This window comes from Onychostoma macrolepis, chromosome 02, assembly GCF_012432095.1.
Source record: "Onychostoma macrolepis isolate SWU-2019 chromosome 02, ASM1243209v1, whole genome shotgun sequence".
NCBI lineage: Eukaryota > Metazoa > Chordata > Actinopteri > Cypriniformes > Cyprinidae > Onychostoma > Onychostoma macrolepis.
The window spans coordinates 9,590,132-9,609,778 of record NC_081156.1 but is presented as its reverse complement, the minus strand read 5'-3'; the positions used below and the strand labels follow the sequence as shown (position 1 = coordinate 9,609,778).

Sequence of the window (19,647 nt, the reverse complement as noted above, 5' to 3'; positions counted from 1 at the left end):
CCTTTGCTAGGTTCTATAGTCTGGATATCCCTGTCCTTCAGGCACAGATTTTGGCTGACTAAACCAACATGTAGCCATCGGTGGTCAGGACTATTTTTGTTTGAGAACTCCGGCCTCATGGCCTGGGCCTCACTGATTCTGGGTTAACTGTGCCATTTATTGGCCCATGCTAATAGGTCCCTCTCCCTTTGGGCGCCCTAGGAATGGAATGCCATTTATTCATGCTGCTACAGAAACGTTAGCAAATCAGGCTTCAGTATTTGGAGAAAACATTTTCCCCTTAGCATGGTAAATGCAATGCTCATTCCTGTTATCTCAGGAAACAAGGTTACATTAGTAACGGGAGAGTTTTACTTAACAGTTTTTTTGACAGTTCTTGGATTCAATGGCAGCTTGTTAAAAAAAAAAAAAACACCTAAACTGAGCTGAATTAATATGTTAATGAAAAGGACATCAAATCATTTATCAGTTTATACAGCAGGAATTATTGCAGTTAATTTTGTGTGAAACAGACTCGTCCCTTTAATATGCTGATCTGCACAGGTTCCTTTTCTCTTTTTCCAAAATTCACTGAATGGTAAATCTTCATCAAGATGAGGCATTCTATTATTCTATAGAATTTATACAATGGACATCAATAAGGAATGAATAAATATTTATTTTGGGTATCAGCTCACAATGGGATGGAAGGAAATGAAGAATGGAAGATTATTTCAAGTCTAAATATTTATTTCTGGGTGTTCTTATGATTATTTATTTTTCTACTTTTGATTATAACTATAGCCTGTGTTATTAGTGTAGTAATTTTGTAAGTAAATTAGTAAATTCACTCAGTGACAGTAACTGAAAAGAAAATTCCAAAAGAAACTTCTGAAGATAATTCCCTTCAAGGCTGCAATTATGTAAAGCCAGTAAACTTCAAATTTGCACGTAAGGATGTGAAGAACGACTCTGTTTCAGTGCTGATGGTGGAATATTTGTTTTAATAAAAGTCCATCTCTAAAAAAAATACATAACAGACACTGGATCTCATTTTGTTCCTTTTCAGCAGCAGCAGTACATTCTAAACAATTACAGTAATGCAATTGTGTAGGAACAATCATACAATAATGAAGATGTGTAACTTTACTACAGATTATTTACATTACGTGAATGACAGCATACTCAGTATTCACATTTCAAATCCCAAATAACAGAGTAAAACAAGGGCAATAATTCAGCACTCATGAACTGTTGAGCTCTTAAGGTCTTGTTTATCCAGTCATATTGACTTTAATTTTGGACAATGCTTCTTTCTGTGCATCATTGCAGTTTTGGAATGGGTGAATCTCCTGCCGCACGGAAGGCACTGGAACGGTTTCTCTCCGGTGTGGATTCTCTCGTGGTCTTTTAGGGCTCCTGACTGTTTGAAACTCTTGTCACAATACGAACACTTGTAAGGTTTTTCTCCAGTATGGATCCTGCGGTGCACTTTCAGCTGAGTGGCTGCAGTAAAGGCTTTACCACAATCTGTGCAGTAATACTCTTTCACACCAGAGTGGATTTTCAGATGGTCTTTAAAGCGGATAAGCCATGAAAAACTCTTTCCACAAACAGAACACAAGTAAGGCTTCTCTTTAGTGTGAGTTTTCATGTGGGCCTTTAGGTCTGATTCCAGAACAAACCTCTTATCACACTGATCACACTTAAATGGCTTTTCTCCGGAGTGAAAGAGTTTATGAATTCGGAGACTATTTGACCATTTGTAACTCTTTCCGCACTGATCACATGTGAACGGCTTCTCTCCAGTGTGAATTCGGATGTGACTCTCAAGGTGGGTTTTAGTTAAAAAATACTTCTCACAATGAGGACATGAGAATGGATTTTCTCCAGCGTGAATTTTCATGTGACGATTGAAGTGGTCTTTACGTCCGAAACTCTTTTCACACTCAGGGCACTTGAATGGTTTCTCAATATTGTGAACCCTCAAGTGAATGTTAAGACTCCACGACTTGTAAAACTCTTTTCACACTGCTGACATGCAAACGGCTTCTCTCCGGTGTGAATCCTTATGTGAATCATAAAGCATTCTTTCTGTCTGAAACTCTTTCCACACTGAGGGCATGTGAACGGTTTCTCTCCGGTGTGAATTCTCATGTGTTCTTTGAGGTTTCTTTTACTTGCGAAGCTCTTTCCACACTGATGGCATGTATCATCATCATTCTCCTCTTCAACAAACTCCTTTACGTCACAGCTCATTCTTATGCGGTATGGATGACCTTATCTGAAAAAAAAAAAAGGAATTACACAACACATTACTCCATAAACTAGGACTGAAACAATTAGTCAACATTATCGACAATAAACAATTCTCAACATATGTGTTTGAAAAGTCTTTTGATTTCATATTACCGAATGCAAGGGCCTGCAATAATGCAAGACTGTACACAAGACTGTAATTCAGCCCTCCCATACTGACATTACCTGAGCGATTGAAGAATACGCTATAGGCAGGGTTTAAATTGGGCCGAGGCCGTCCGGGGCTAAGCCCCGGCACATAGACTCCAGGGCTCGACATTAACGCTTCATTAATGCCAGACAAGGAACATGATTAAAACATCACTAACCAAAAATAACTATGTAAACACCAAAACGCAAGTATTATTCTGATTTTATTACATTTAGAGTGAGTGGCGAATAGTGGATATAGCTACTGTATATAATGCATCTATTGACAGTATAAGGTTGCGCTGCTGAGGTGAGGTTCACGCAGCCTCTCCAGGAGAAATCAAAACGCGCAACACTAAGAAACTCAGCATACTGAGGTAAATATTTTAAATATAAAAACTTTCCATTTTGAATTAAGTTAGTTAGGCAACATCACTCACCATTACGACTGTTTAATAGTTCTATAAACAGTTCAATGAGCAAATACAGTAATATTAGGTCACATTTTTGCCGGAACCACAGCGCATCTCAAAGCAACCATCCGATTCATTGCTGAATGATTCAGTGTTTTGAACGAATCGGTTGAGTCAAAGTTTCATTAGCCCATGCATAAACATCTGATGAATCTGCCTTTTGAAGGAATCGTTTGAATGAACGACTCAATGACTCACTCATTAAACGCTCACTACTGGCACCTACTGGTGTTTTAATTTTGCTGAAAAGCATCATTTCCACCATCATATACATGTTTGTATATTCAAAAACAAATTGAAAAGAATCTCAATTTTAATGTAGTTGTATTTTTCAGTGTAAATGATTTAATTTGATAACGTATAGATAATAAAATGCCCTTGGATAAAATATAAAAACATGCAGATTTATAGCCTATGTCACAGCTGATAGAAAACCGATGAGAATATTGCATTAGAATAAATCATATTTGCAAAAAAACAAAACACCCAAGTAATACATATATATTTCCATTGTTCTCATTTGTAAGTCGCTTTGGATAAAAGTGTCTGCTAAATTACTAACTGTATGTGTATATATATATATATATATATATATTTTTTTTTTTTTTTTTAAGTGCTGTCAGTCGATTAAAAAATTGAATCGCGTTAATCAGTCGTGGACTGTGATTAATCATGATTAATCACAAATCTAAAATACTAGGATTTACCTATAAATGTGTTGAAAAAGAAATGCATGACAAACTAGTTTAAGGAAACAGAACCTTTCACACTTCTGCCAGGTATGAGACATAATCCTTATTATTCTTTTATCATTATTCTTTCGTTTTTATTATCAGCCTTTATACTGGCAATAAAACGTTTACCAAGCCACATCGCTTCAATCCCAGTATACATTTACCCAACTATTATCAAAAGTATTTCTAAATAAATACAACAAAACATTTCTTGTGACCTTACATGAAGTATTATGACAAAATGCATTATGAAGAAGAATTGGACCTGTTCTGCAGCTGCATTAGAGCTAATATTAGCATCATGCTACATAAGACAATTTATGAGATTAATAGTACACTTTTACTCAGAACTCACTTCAAACCACCATCGAGTGTTTGTAATAACTTCCTTTTACGATCACATGTGGAATTTGGTTGTTTACTGTTGTTAAAATATGCTATTTATAGCCTTTTATATCACTGCACAAATTAGCATTTCAGATGTACACATTCTTCTCAAGAAAATCACATACAGACCATATCCTATCGTAATCATGTGTTTATTATCTTATATAATCTATAGTGGCTGTTGTCATGTTTATTTCTGCTGTGTCAAGTCAAGTCAAGTCACCTTTATTTATATAGCGCTTTTAACAATACAGATTGTGTCAAAGCACTTAACAGTATCAAATTGGAAGATAGAGTGTCAGTAATGTATAATGATAAGATTAAACACTCAATTTTCAGTTAAAGGCATTTCATTATTGAATTCAGAGATGTCATTGTCTAGCTCAGTTTAGTTTAAATAGTATCTGTGCAATCAAATCGGCGATAATCGCTAGAAATTAAGTGTCCCTGTGTAAAAGCCTTAACATGTATGCTCTGCTGAAACTCACGTTGTTTGATGTTACGACCTCCTCTCCGTTCTTAAGTTGCCAGTGATACATTCCAAGTATAATACACATTAGTAAAAGGGTCTATTTTAATTTTTATTTGTCTATATACACTTCGGGCGGTCGCGGTACATTATAAAAGTAGCCCAAATAACGGCTCTAATTTTTCCCACGAACTGTATTTTCAAAATAGCCCACTTGTGCCATTACCCTGGCAACACTGGTTCGCTGTACCCTCATCACACAATGATAGATAACATAACAAATCCCAATTTAACCCCCGGCTATAGGGTCATTCCGTGCCAACTCAACCAGAGGTCCCCGACTCAAATTTTTGATTTTGCTAATATTTATTCTGAAGAAAGATAAACCTGTATAGTGATGAAAGCCAAAATATTAAATGTAATGGATGAATATTTACGGAGTAATCCACTATTTTGTAGAGGGGATCAAAATGGCAATTTTCACCTGAGAAATTGACTTAAGAAAGATGGGAGCATCATAATGTTAATTTTACCCAGAGATTGGCAGATCCATTAGTAAAATTTGTTGAATTTAGCAATCTTTGTTGCATTATGTGCCAATGGTGACCAGCCGGGGACCTCTGGTTGAGTTGACACAGAATGACCCTATAGCACTCATTCATGGATGTGCATTTCATTTAGTCGAGTTATAAAGTTTACCCTCTTTAACTTAAAGCTGTTGAACTGAATTTTATGAAGCAAACTACACTGAACAAAATGATAAACGCAACACTTTTGTTTTTGCCCCCATTTTTCATGAGCTGAACTCAAAGATCTAAGACTTTTTCTATGTACACAAAAGGCCTATTTCTCGCAAATATTGTTCACAAATCTGTCTAAATCTGTGTTAGTGAGCACCTCTCCTTTGCCGAGATAAAAGAGTGGCCTTTTATTGTGGCCAGTCTAAGGCACACCTGTGCAATAATCATGCTGTCTAATCAGCATCTTGATATGCCACACCTGTGAGGTGGATGGAGTATCTCGGCAAAGAAGTGCTCACTAACACAGATTCAGACAGATTTGTGAACAATGTTTGAGAGAAATAGGCCTTTTGTGTACATAGAAAAAGTCTTAGATCTTTGAGTTCAGCTCATGAAAAATGGGGGCAAAAACAAAAGTGTTGCGTTTATAATTTTGTTCAGTGTATCGGATAAAATAACCACATTAACAGCAACACTGAAATACGAGCGTGTTTTATCAGTCAGTTAGATGCACGTGAACGTTGCATGTGCTACTATAACGAACAGTGCATGTTTTATTTCAGAATCATCGTCTGAAAGAAAGAAAAATAGGTTGCATGAAAGTTTTTACTTGAAAATGAAGATAAAGTAAATGAGGGGGAAAATATTAACGAATTTAATGCACCCTGTCCCAGACCTATCCGTTTTCATACCTTGATACAGTTCCTTGATGCAGGAACATGATGCAGTTGTGTGTAAAAAAAAAAAAAAAAGATATGAGGGCAAAAAATGCTAATGGATGGGTTTGTTTTATATTTATAAATGATATACTTCAGCAATATCACACGAATCAAGCAAGAGAGCAGATTTTTCCCCCCTGAATATCTGCAAGATTGCAAATGTGATGTTGATTTTATACAACAGTTCAGTAGACAATAAGTTAATATTGTGCTACAATTTAGACACAATATTGTCTGTTTTTGTGCAATTTTGCTGACAAAAATATTACCTATAAAACCCTGATTAACACACTGCAGTGTTTCCTTACTGAATGAATTTTGAATGAATCAATTGAGTCAATAATTCAGTGAACCAACCATAACGACAGTCCCTGCGTCCCAATGTTCATACTATCCATCCTAAATAGCATGTGAGATTAGAACTAGATTAAAAAGTTAAAGAGCATGCAAAAAGTCCCTGGATGGTCTACTATTTCAGGTAGATTTTTGAAGTCTGGATCCGTGCACACTCTAATGGCTTATATTGCCCACAATCCATTGAGCTTTGGCAAAAGCTTGCCTACTCTTCAACCACACACTCAAAAGTGTGTACTTTTTCTTCACCAAAACGGTACATACTTTTAAGGGTGTAGTATAAGTAGGCACATTGGGACGCTGCAAATCATTTGCTTAGTTTCTAAATGAATCACCTGTTTGAACTCACTCATATAGACAACGATTTGCTGCCACCTACTGGCGCTTTTAGTTTTATATTTTGAGTAACATTTCTTTCTTTTTAAAAATAACTTCATATTTCAGTATTTAATTGTTTTTGTATGTTGAATCAACATATTTCTTTCTAAACCTACTTTTTTGCAAGGTCTTATTACATTCCCAATTAACTAATCTAATTAATTTGATAATACATTAATTAGTTTAAATAATTGGCACATTGTGTAATTAGCTTGACAATTTTAATACAGTTAAAAAAAACCCACTACAATCATGTTAATTTACAACAGACAACCCTCCAGAGATGTTTTAATTTGTTCAGACATATTGATGTTCATAAACAACTAACTCACACCAAGGACATGATATTTACATCATTCGTTTACATGCATTTTGTCAGCTAATAACGTCTGTCACACTAAAGCATGGCTCAATAACAATCAGCGCACAAGACGTCTACTGGATGTCCTAAAGGTGCATTGCAGATGAAAATGCAGACGTTTCCTGTCAGACATTAAACAGACATTTAGAAAATGTCTTTAAGATGTTTATGATTTAGAAATGCATGTAAAACTGACTTTTAAAGACTGTGCACAGCAATGCTTTAGATGAAGCGATTTTTAACAGACATTATAGAGACTTCAAGTGTGCTGTCTGTGTTATCGGTGTTCTGCAGTGCAAAGGTGGATTTTGTTGATACTGATTTAATTTGACTGGTAACAGTCCTACGTTGCTTTATTATTTATTGATTAAATGTAAGAATCTGACATAAGATGATGCATACAAGTAACACGATTAGAAAAAGGAAGCAAACATCCCCATTACTGTAAAAGTTCATTTCTGTCAATTTTTTGTTAGTATCACAGTGTCCCACTCTTTGCTTCCGCAGCCTACAATTTATTCACTATTTGAATTAAAGTCTTATTTTTCATTTTGCTAAGAGGAGCAACTGCAAAGTTTCAGGAGTGAAACTGCATTTAAACAGGTTTGCAAACTCTCACGTGACCCATCAAAATTTATATTTCATTTTATATGAATAGTTTATTAAATATGCCAGTAAAAACTGATTTGCTGGTAAATTATTACCTAAATCTTCTAGTTAGTTCTAGGTAGCCATCTAATCAGCATAGTAGGAAGGAAAGTTGAAATAGGGAATGTGGGTAGTTTACAGCATTAAGGTTAAAATTGTCAAAAACTTAAAATTAATTGTTCTATTCAAATAGAGGCGTGTAGTTGATTCAGCTCCAGGAAAATAAAGTTCACAAACCTGATTTAAATTCGGAGTGAATCCGCTAAACTCCGTGAATGAATGAAGACATTTTGAGATGAAAAGAAATCTTTAAATGCCACCAAATGCTCTCGGACACTTTAATTACAGAGAGACAACTGCTAGACATCAGCATTACTCAAAATACCTAAACCACGAGAACAATGATTAAACTGAACTAAAACCAGCACTCACCAAACACAGCAGAACAAGATCAGAGGACTGAAGAGTTCGCGCTGTTATTGCTCTTCTTCTTCTTCTATTGTTGAAGTTTAAGATGAATTACCGCCCCCTGCTGGACTGGAGGTGGAGCTTCGATGCGCAGGGAAAGAGTTTAAAGTGTTGCTACGCAAAACGTATTACAGATTAAACGCGTTCCAGTGGACTCCGTTATTAGTGCGCATGCGCAGATGATGCGTTCGAACCGCCAAAAGCCCAAGGTATACTTTACTTTATCAAAGTCCCTTAGTCTTTGCTATTACTGAAATCAATTAAAAATGTTCTCTTAAATTATGTTAGAAACACCTGTTATTTCCCCAAAACTAGGCTACAAGTTTTTTTGTTTTGTTTTTTTTACAGATATAAAGCACAGTATTTCGACACAATTTCTCAGTTTTACTGTTTTGACTGCTCATTAATCAATGGTGGTCTGTTAAAAAACAGCCTAAACAGCAATGAGCCGAATGAACAAGTCACAGAAAAATACCTCAAATGATTAATCAGCTTCTAGAACAGAAATGATGGCAGTTAACTTTGGGTGAAAGAGACTCGTCCCTTAAATATGGTCATCAGCTCAGATTCTGTTTCTGTTCCTCTAAAGTTTACTGAATGTTAAATCTTCATTATGACAAGAAATGTTATTATTCTACAGACGTATACAGGTTATATTAACAGGAAAGGAATAATAACTTATTATATGGGCATCACGAAGCGGTGGAAGGAAATGAAGAATGGATGATATTTCATGTCTGTGAATAGAGCAAACTACATTAAATCAGTCTAAAGCCTATAAAGTGCTGAATACAATAATCAAAGACATAAGTGGTGTGACGCTGCAGAACTTGCTAAGAAATACTTCAGCGGTTTTATTGTTTTTAATTTTGCCCAAATATTTACTTCTGGGCTTTCTTGTTTATGAATAGTTTCCCCCTTGATTATTACTGTAGGCTGTCCCGTGCTGTTACTCTAGTAATTTTGATAGTAAATTCAGGAGGTAACAAGAAGAAGAAAAAATACACTAAAGGAAAACATTTCTGAATATAGTTCCCTTCAGGGTTGCAATCATATAAAGACAGTGAACTTTAAATTTGCACGTAAGGATGTGAAGCATAACTCGGGTGCAGTGCTCACAGTGGAATATTTGCTTTAATAAATGTCCAATTCAACAGAAACTGGACCTCATTTTGTTCATATTTTTACAGCAGCAGCAGTGAATTCTAATAAACAATTTCAGTAGTACAAGTGTATAAACAATCATATAATAATGAAGATTGGTAACTTTACTACAGATCATGTATGTTACGTGAAAAACAGCATGCTCAGTAATGTGTGTTTGAACATTTTTCACATTTCAAATCCCAAATAACAGTAAAACAAGGGCAATAATTCAGCACTCATGAACTGTTGAGCTCTTAAGGTCTTGTTTATCCAGTCATATTGACTTTAATTTCGGACAATGCTTCTTTCTGTGCATCAGTGCACTTTGAGAATGAGTGAATCTCCTGCCGCACGGATGGCACTGGAACGGTTTCTCTCCCGTGTGGATTCTCTCGTGGTCTTTTAGGGGTCTTGACTCTTTGAAACTCTTGTCACAATGCGAACACTTGTAAGGTTTTTCTCCAGTATGGATCCTGCGGTGCACTATCAGCTGAGTGGCTCCAGTGAAGGCTTTACCACAATCTGTGCAGGAATACTCTTTCACACCAGAGTGGATTTTCTGATGTTCTTTAAAACTGCTCCGCCATAAAAACCTCTTTCCACAAACATAACACAAGTAAGGCTTCTCTTTAGTGTGAGTTTTCACGTGGTCCTTTAGGTCTGATTCCAGAGCAAACCTCTTATCGCACTGATCGCACTTAAATGGCTTTTCTCCGGAGTGAAGGAGTTTATGAATTCGGAGACTATTTGTCCATTTGAATCTCTTTCCACACTGATCACATGTGAACGGCTTCTCTCCGGTGTGAATTCGGATGTGACTCTCAAGGTTGCTTTTACATACAAAATATTTCCCACAATGAGAGCACAAGAATGGATTATCTGCGGCGTGAATTCGTTTGTGAATACCAAGGCTGCGTTTATTTGAAAAACACTTCGCACAATGAGGACACGAGAAAGGCTTTTCTCCGGTGTGAACTCTCGTGTGATCGTTGAGGTGGTCTTTACATACAAAACTCTTTTCACACTGAGGACACTTGAATGGTTTCTCATTACTGTGAACTCTTAAGTGAGTCCTAAGGTTTCCCCGATTTCTGAATGTTTTTCCACACTGCTGACACACATACGGCTTCTCTCCGGTGTGAACCCTTATGTGACGTATTAAGCATTGTTTACGTGTGAAACTCTTTCCACACTGAGGACATGTGAACGGTTTCTCTCCGGTGTGAGTTCTCATGTGGTCTTTGAGACTTGCTTTACACGACAAGCTCTTTCCACACTGATGGCATGTAAAATCCTCATTCTTCTCTTTATTAAATTCTATGTTTACAACGTCAAAGCTCATTGCAATGTGGCATGGAGGACCGGATCTGTAAAAAGACAAAACAAAAAAAGGAATTAAATTTTGTTCCATATGACTTAAAGGACTTAAATGAAAAGGGGATGTTTGGCAGAATGATGCATCACTCGGTTACTTTTTCAAACAGTTAATTAAATGATGAATGAGAGCGTCATCTTGTTTGTGTGCCACATTTACTTGTATTGAGAAAGCATAATTGCAGGGCTGCACAATTATGACAAAAATCATAATTGTTGATTATTTCCTTGAAATTGTAACCACGATTAATTACAATTATCACAATTTACACTGAGTGATGTTTATACTACTGTTTGAAGCAACTTCATGCCATTTTTTAAATGAAAATGAACAAGCTGAAAACACTCTCACTGAAAAACTTATTGCATTTCTATTGCATTAAGCCTCAAATGTCAACTGTAACGTCAATAAAGTTGAGCGCAGGAACACAGGGGCCAATCAGAGATGTTTAATTTGTTCAGGGAGAGCTCACCGACTCAGTGAAGATCATAAACAGATAAAAGACATGATACTATAGTCCCACTCTTTGCTCACTTGCATAGCCTTATATCTATTTACTATCTGAATTAAAGTCTTATTTTTCTTGTTGCTAAGAGGAGCAGCAGCCACATGGACACTGCAGAGTTTCAGGATTGAAAAATGCATTTAAACAGGTTTGCAAACTCTCACACCAACCAAATACATTTATATGTGATTGTATACTTAATATTTTAGCAAAATAAAGTCTGTAAAAATTGACTACCTAGTAAATAACCTTAATAATATTAAGTAATTTTAGGTAGCCATGTAATCAGCATAGATAGTAGGGAAACTTGATATAGGGACTTTGGATAATATACAGTATTAAGATAAAATAAAATAGTACATCCAATAAAATAGTACATAAAGTAAATCGTTAGATCTGAACAGGAGCATGGTTCAGCTCCAGACTGACAAACTAAAATATCCAGATTTAACGTTAAATGCGGAGTGAATCCGCTAAACTTCATAAATGACTTTTGGGATTAAATTGCCACCAAATTCCCTTAACAGAGAGACAACTGCTAGACATTAAAATTACTCACAATATCTAAATCACGAGACTGAAGAGTTCGCGCTGTTATTGTTCTTCTTCTTCTATTGTTGTTATTGGCGGAGAGCAAAGACTCTTCAGATGAATTACCGCCACCTGCTGGACCGGAGGGTGGAGCGTTTAACTGTGAACACCGAGTAACACTGAAGGAAAATATAAAGAATGTACTGAAACATGTATATTAGTTGCTTTTCAGATTAAATGCTTTCTTATGATGCCACGTAGTGGACGCCGTTATTAGCACAGTCATAATAAATAGGCTAAGTATTTATGTCTTATGGTTATTAGTGCGCATGCGCAGATGACGCGTTCGGACCGCCAAAAGCAGCCTATACTTCACTTTGATAAAATAATAAATAAATAAAAATACTTCACTTTGATAAACTCAAACAATTAGCTACAAAAATATGTTATGTTAAAATATGTTAGAAACACCTTATATTGTGCATTTATTGATTGTTACAAGTTGCATTTTAAACAGTTCAGACAAAAGTGAGGCATATAAATTCTCAGTTTTACTGAACAGTTTATTGACAGCTCTCTGAACCAACTGAGGTTTGCTGAAACCAGCCAGCGCGACAATGAGCTGAATGAACATGTTAGATAATGACATGCAATCATATATAGGCTATTAATTTATACAAAAGTAATGAGATAAATGAGTCAAAATAAGCCTAAGGTGGTTTGATGCTGCAGAACTTAAGGAATATCTCAGCAAAAGAGAAGTTAAAACTGAGCAGCTGATGACACCGTATTGTTCTTCAGAGAATAAAAGGCAATTATTCAAAGCTTTGGGTTTAGTTGAACAATTTTCATGTGCCTCTGGTCCTAAACTTAATATATTAATATGTGAAACAATGTCAATTCATGACTGGATGATACATCTTTAAAGAATATACTTGTTAGAAACAGGGTTTACTTCATATCACCAGCTCAAAACCAACTCAGAATTCGCCCAGAAAGAAAGAAAGTAGCCCATTTCCCCTGCTTCCAGTCACAGTCGACAACTGCGGGATTCACAAGCCTTAAAATAAATACTTTGTAATTTTTTACAAACTTGGTAATTTTTGCAATTACTTTGTAATTTACTGAATATATAGCATATGTTGGTCAATTTTATTAGCCTATTTTAGCCAACTCTTTCTTTGATTTTCAATTTTCCATATATTTTTGAAGCACTTTGCATAATAAATTGTTTAAAATGTAATATTTGAATAAATATGTGTCACATATTTAAGTTTATGTTGTATGGCTATATCCGATTAATCTTACAGGCTAGAACGCGTTTAATTGAGTTTAACCTGCCGTCAAAGCGCTTGTTTGTTTTGTTTTTTTAAAGTGCATTAATGACATTATTAATAATAATCCTGGAGTGCCATTTTTCTCATCATATTTTTTCCAAAGCCTAAAATAATTTCTCGTCACCAAAAACACACAGGGATCCCTTAATATAGGCCAAGAAAGCAATTTTGAACGGATGAACGGTGTTCATTCATTCTTCTATATTTTATTGTAATTATGTATTTGTCAACATTAATGTTCTTAACAGTGCTTTAATTATAATACATATACACTACTATGGAGATATGATGGAAATAAAATGCCATCATCGAACCTCTCCTGAAGAGTCAGTTCCGTCCAGTCAGTGCATGACTCTGGTTCAGTGCTCCTCGTGGAATAACTGTTTTAATAAATTAGTCCATATAGCAGCCGATATTTTAATAGTCTTTCACACCAGAGTGGATTTTCAGATGGTCTTTAAAGCGGATAAGCCATGAAAACCTTCTCTTTGGTGTGCGTTTTTTTTTAGTGTGGCCCTTTAGGTCTGATTCCAGAGCAAACCTCTTATCGCACTGATCACACTTTTAAATGGCTTTTCTCCGGAGTGAAGGAGTTTATGAATTATGAAAGTATTTGTCCATTTGAAACTCTTTCCGCACTGATCACATATGTAAGGCTTCTCTCCAGCGTGAATTCGTGAGTGAGTATGAAGGTGGGTTTTAGTTAAAAAACACTTCGCACAATGAGGACACGAGAAAGGCTTTTCTCCAGCGTGAATTCTCATGTGACAAACTCTTTTCACACTCAGGGCACTTGAACGGTTTCTCGTTACTGTGAGATCTTAAGCGAGTGCTAAGAGTTCCTTGACTTACAAAGCTCTTTCCACACTGTTGACACACAAACGGTTTCTCTCCAGTGTGAATTCTCGTGTGTTCTTTGAGGTTTCCTTTACTTGAGAAGCTCTTTCCACACTGATGGCATGTATCATCATCATTCTCCTCTTTAGTAAACTGCATTTTTACAACATCACAGCTCATTGTGGAGGACCAGATCTGAAAAAAATTGATTATGTTCTACAATTAATTCCACTTCAACTGTATTGAACAATGCAATATAAATTAAATGCATTTTAAAACTTAAATGACCACTGTGCCTGAAACTGGGTAAAAAAGCAGAGCTACTGTATAATTAAAGTAACTCCAAACACAGCAGGGTTACTCAGTCACCGGTTTTCTAATCTAATACCCAATGTGTTGTATTGGCCATATTTTATCATTAAAATTAACTGCCTTCACTCTAAAGAAGTGGCTCTTAAAAAACACACTTTGAGAATCGGAGGACACCAGGGTTGCCAGGTCTTCGTCGTAACAGAACCAGCCTAATTGGTTCTCAAAAATTAATCCAATCACGGTCAAAACTAACCTTATTGCGTTCAAGGATAATGGCAAATCATAAAATCTAAATTGCTCCAAATCACGTTCCAGGGGGTTATATTAGGATACCTTGATTTACATCATTAATGTACACATTTTAAATCTCATCAGCCTCTCTTCACTTCAGTCAAGCATTGTTTAAATCAATAGCACTGAATTAATATACACTTAAAATGATGCTGCCTGCAACCATATCTGAAGGAAAATGCATATTTTGCATATTAAACAACTGCTGGTGGTGACATTACTGATCATTCAGCGATTATTTGTAAAATGATGTCCAGAATTAAGAATACGCTAAATTAAAAGTTAGGTCAATGTAACTCTAATTTACCGCATAGTAAAAGATGAAGACCTGCTTGTTTATGAACCTGTTCATTTTATTTTCAACTTAAAATAAATAATAATCAGAAACGAGAAACAGTTTGTGCTTTTCAATTTTGTTTAAAAATAGGAAAAACGTCAATGCCGATGGCCTCGTGGGCTGCGCACCTACACGTCTCGCTTCGGGCGTCCCGAGTTCGATCCCAGCTCACGACCGATCCCACCCCCTCTCACTCACCCACTTAACTTCTTGTCCACCTACTGTCCTATCTACATAAAAGGCATAAAACGGCAAAAAAAAAAAAAAAAAAAGGAAACAGAGAATTAAGCTAAATTATTTTCATGTATTTACTATGGAGCCCTAAACATGACATGCACAGGGAAAAAATGTATGTCAATTACTAATTCCATGACTTACAACTTACTAATTTGCTCCCTCCTTTTAAATAAACCATAGGGGCTTTTGCACTGGAGCTCACCATGTGCTTGCACTGTACATACCCAACGATGACGATAGCCAGATATCTTTAACAGCTATCCGTGATATCAAGAGGATTTGGCAATTCAAACTGACGTATTAAATTATTACTATTAGTATGGTACTTTTATCATCACATTTGTAGGTCTACTACAATTAGCTAATTTGAATTTCAGTGCATTACCGCACAACTGACGTGAAGCAAGGATAATAAAAGATTAAATCAGCTTACTCCTCATTAAAAAGTATTTAAAACATAGGCTAGATCTATTGTACAATGCATAGTCCTATAATTAAAATTCATAACAGTCTAAAATAGCCTATGTCCGAACACTGTAATCAGCCATCAATGAAAATAAGAGCAGCTTTATTTTAGACAAGGAAATTCCAAAAACAACGTTTAACATGAAATACTACTTCAATTTATTTTATTTTTTTCACTACATATATCGGCCACAAGGGATTTTTTTAGAAAATAAATTAAGACTTAATTCAATACCACCATCAGCATATGTTAAAAGAGATCCGTTACTCGTTAATGCAGCATCAGATGCAAAAAGCTCCGTCAGTTTTACTTTTTAGCTGAAATGAGTTTAAAACTTTTTAAATGAGTTTGAGGAACAGCAAGTAATGCCTTCTGCTTGATCTTAAAAACCTAGGTGCTTGGTAAAGAGCAATAAGTTCTGACACAAGCAGGAGTCATCCCATGCACTGCTTGCATATAGCAGAATTTTATATTTTATCCTGAAGTCCACTGGTAGCCACATAAGAGAAGCCAAAATAGGAGAAATACGATGACTTTTCTTAGCTGCACTAATTGCAAAAGTGATATAGATGTCTGACAGGACCCCACACACAAAACATTGCAAGTCAAGGCGAGACAGAACAAAGGCTTTAATAATTCTAAATCTTTTCTCGACGGTATAGACTTTCATCATGCAATAGACCTATTCTGGAAGAAGCAACTCTTAACCACAGCATTAATCTGCTTATCAAGTTTCAGTTTTGGGTCAAACACAACATCTAGATTCTTTACTTGGTCATGGCAGTAGTCTGACCATGTGCCTAAATATGTGGCAATATTTGTGCATGCTCTGGCAGGGCCAAAAAGCATAATGTCAGCTTTGGTTTAGCTGAACCAAATTATCCAGCTCTTAACCTCCTCCAGATAGAGATCTGCGCGGGACTGTTTTTTAAGTCCAGCTCCCGCGAGGTTATATCCCGCACCCACCCGCTCCCGCGATATATTAACTCTTTGTTCACCCGCTGTCCGCTTTGAATAATTTTCTTCCCGACCCGACCGTTCCCGCTAAATTTAGATCTCGTTTCCAGAATCAAACATTTAAATTTCCTCTACTGAAAGAAAGACAGATAGGCTAACAAATAAAAATGTAGTCTGCACAAAATTGTATTTGTTATTTTATTCGTATTGTCAAGTGTCTTTTATTGACAGCAAAATGTTAAACGAATTTTGTGTCTTAAGACACAAAATTCGTTTAACATTTTGCTGCCAACACAGTAGGAAAAAAAAATTGTCACAGAGAAAATAAAAATGTACAAAAATAGTATTCCTTATTTTTATTGGTCTTGTCAGGATACAATTCGTTTAACTTTTACAACACAATAGGAACAAGTGTCGCAGAGGGAAATAAATGTAGGTTGTACAAAAACAGCCTATTTTATTCTCTTGTCAAAATACTAAATTCGTTTAACATCTTGCTGTAAACACAGTAGCCTAGGAAAAGTGTTCGGAAGAAAAATAAATAAATTCGACATCTGTCATTTAAAATTATAGGCTAAGCAAATTATAAACAAAACCGAGTTGAGCGTTCTTCAAGGACAGCGCATCCACACTTTGCTCCATCTTTATTCTGCTCTGTCACTCATCGACAACCCGCCTGTTCTGTCTGCGGGCCGTATATTCACCACCGGTAGCCTGCTCTGAGCATCGTTATGCACATGCTGCACAGACCTCGCAAATAAAATGAAGTGCAGCGTGTGCATAACAGTCGAGTGCAGGCTGTACCAGTGCTTGAATGAAGCAGACATGCTGTTCTGAAAAGATGTCGGGAACGGGATATTGTTAGACCGCCCGCTCCCGTTCAAATTGCACCAGAGTTACCGACCGCAACCGAGTTTTATTCGGGAACTTAATCCGTGTCGCAAGAAATCTGGTCGGGTCCCGCGGTTCAGCCGCGGGAATGCAGACCTCTACCCCCAGACATGCCAAAAGTAAATTAGCACTCCACTGGTTTCAAAGGGAGATACATTTGTGTATTGTCGGCATACGCAGTGAGGGAAAAGCACTGAGTTAAGGGCAATATCGGTTCATAGCTCTGCTTCAGCTGTGCGGTACCCTGGCGAGGAGCGAACAAACACAAATACACGAACACTGCACAACAAACTACGCACAACAAAGCTGAAATTTGCTATTCTAAAAAAAAAAAAAAAGGATCTCATGAGTCAGAATTCGGCTCAAATTCTGACGAAAATCACACAGTGCTTAAAGTATGACAGTCACAGCACTGAAACAGGGATGTAGGCCTTTCACAAAGAGTGCTATTCACAAAACATTCAAGAAACAGAATGGATTAGTAAATCTTGTGCACAATACTTAAAATGAGGCAACGCATTTTGTAAATCACTAAATTGTACTACACTGAATCCAGTTACTTATATATTTACATATATTTTGCTTCAAAATTCATTTAATTTGAAATGTCAAAAAACAGGAGGAAAAAATCTTCGCTTACAGGCAAAACTAAGTTCCATATAGACCTTATGTAGCCACGCCCCTTTTCAGCACTGCGCTCGTTGTCTTATGCATCCGAATAGTTGATGGGCACCATTGACTTTCATAGTAGGAAAAAAAATACTATGGAAGTCAATGGTGCCCAGCAACTGTTTGGATACTACCATTTTTCAAAATGTCTTTTTTTGTTCAACAGAAGAAAGAAATTCATACAGGTTTGAAGTGAACTTATCTTTAAATAACAACCATGTCGTCTGTTTCTCAGTGCAGAGATGGGTTTTGTTGATACTGATTAAATTTGATTGTTAACAGCCGTATATAATTTTATTCTTCTAGCTGAATGTACTGATTAAATCTAAGAAATTAACATTACGGGATTATGCATACATCTAACAAGGGGGCAAAATTCTTCCAGTAAAGTACTTTTCCATAAATGTTCATTTCTGTCACTGCTGTAACCTGACCAACGCACAGAATATGAATATGGGCCTAAAATAGCTCTAAACAATTTATATTTAGTGTAAATTTGAAAACAAAAGAAACAAAAAAACTTGTGAATTACCTTGATGTCAAGTAGTTTTAGGTAGCCATCTAATCAGCATAGACAGTAGGGAAGTTTCTAATACCACATTAAGCATATGGGTAATTTAAAGTTCTAAGATATAATTAAAAGCAAACTGTTAGATCCAAAGTGTTTAGATTTAAAAAATAAATAAAATAAATTGTTAGATCAAAATAGGGGCTGTCAGGCTGATTGTGGTTGATTCAGCTCCAGCCTGGCAAACAAAGCAAACCTGATTTATACAGAGTGAATCCAAATTACAGAAAAAATAAATAAAATATATATATAATGATGAAAATAAATCTTTAAATGCCCTCTAAAACCCGCACTAATGTTCCCTCAATGAACCTCTGCAGTTTCCAGCACTGAGTTTACTTTAGTTACAGAGGCAACTGCTAGACATTCAAATTACTCACAAGATCAGAAAACTGAAGAGTTCGAGATGTTATTGTTGTCTTCTTCTGTTCTTCTATCGATTGTGTTGTTATTGGCGGTGAACAAAGACACTTATGATGAACTACCGCCCCCTGCTGGACTGGAGGGTGGCGCTTCGATGCGCAGAGAAAAGAGCTTAAAGCAGTGGCCTCAAACTCAATTTCTGGAGGGCCACAGCTCTGCAGAGTTTAGCTCCAAATCACACCTGCTTGGAAGTTTCTAGTGATCCTGAAGACCTTGATTAGCTGGATCAGCTGTGTTTGATTAGGGTTAGAGCTAAAGTGTGCAGAGCTGTGGCCCCCCAGGAATTGAGTTTGAGACCAATGGCTTAATGTTGCAACCACTGATCTATAGATGTAATGAAGGAAGCTTGCTTATGTCTAAGTGGTTGTAATAGTGCATATTACATTAAAACAGTCTCAGGTGAATAAATATAATAATTGTTTTACGTTGCAGTTGGGAACTAGTTTGACACTTAGGAACATCTCAGTTGTTAGGTTTTATTAGACTATTTAAAAGTAACTGATTTAATTAAAACATTGTGAAAATGCAACAAAATACATTTGTTTGCCAAAATGCCAACCATTAAATATTTTTTAGTACTAATGACCTTTAATTTGGAGCAAAGAGT

General features: G+C 36.2%; 1 protein-coding gene across 1 annotated transcript; it reads right to left on the bottom strand.

Moving 5' to 3' along the window:
• Positions 1-968: 968 nt before the first annotated feature.
• Positions 969-19,048, bottom strand: LOC131522110 (gastrula zinc finger protein XlCGF58.1-like). Its single transcript, XM_058747364.1, has 5 exons — positions 18,998-19,048; positions 13,905-14,084; positions 9,584-10,671; positions 2,160-2,258; positions 969-2,004 (listed from the first exon to the last, which is right to left on the bottom strand). The coding sequence occupies exons 2-5, from the start codon at positions 14,024-14,026 to the stop codon at positions 1,262-1,264; spliced, it is 2,052 nt and encodes a 683-aa protein (XP_058603347.1). The 5' UTR covers positions 14,027-14,084; positions 18,998-19,048; the 3' UTR covers positions 969-1,261.
• Between the last annotated feature and the right edge of the window lie 599 nt (positions 19,049-19,647).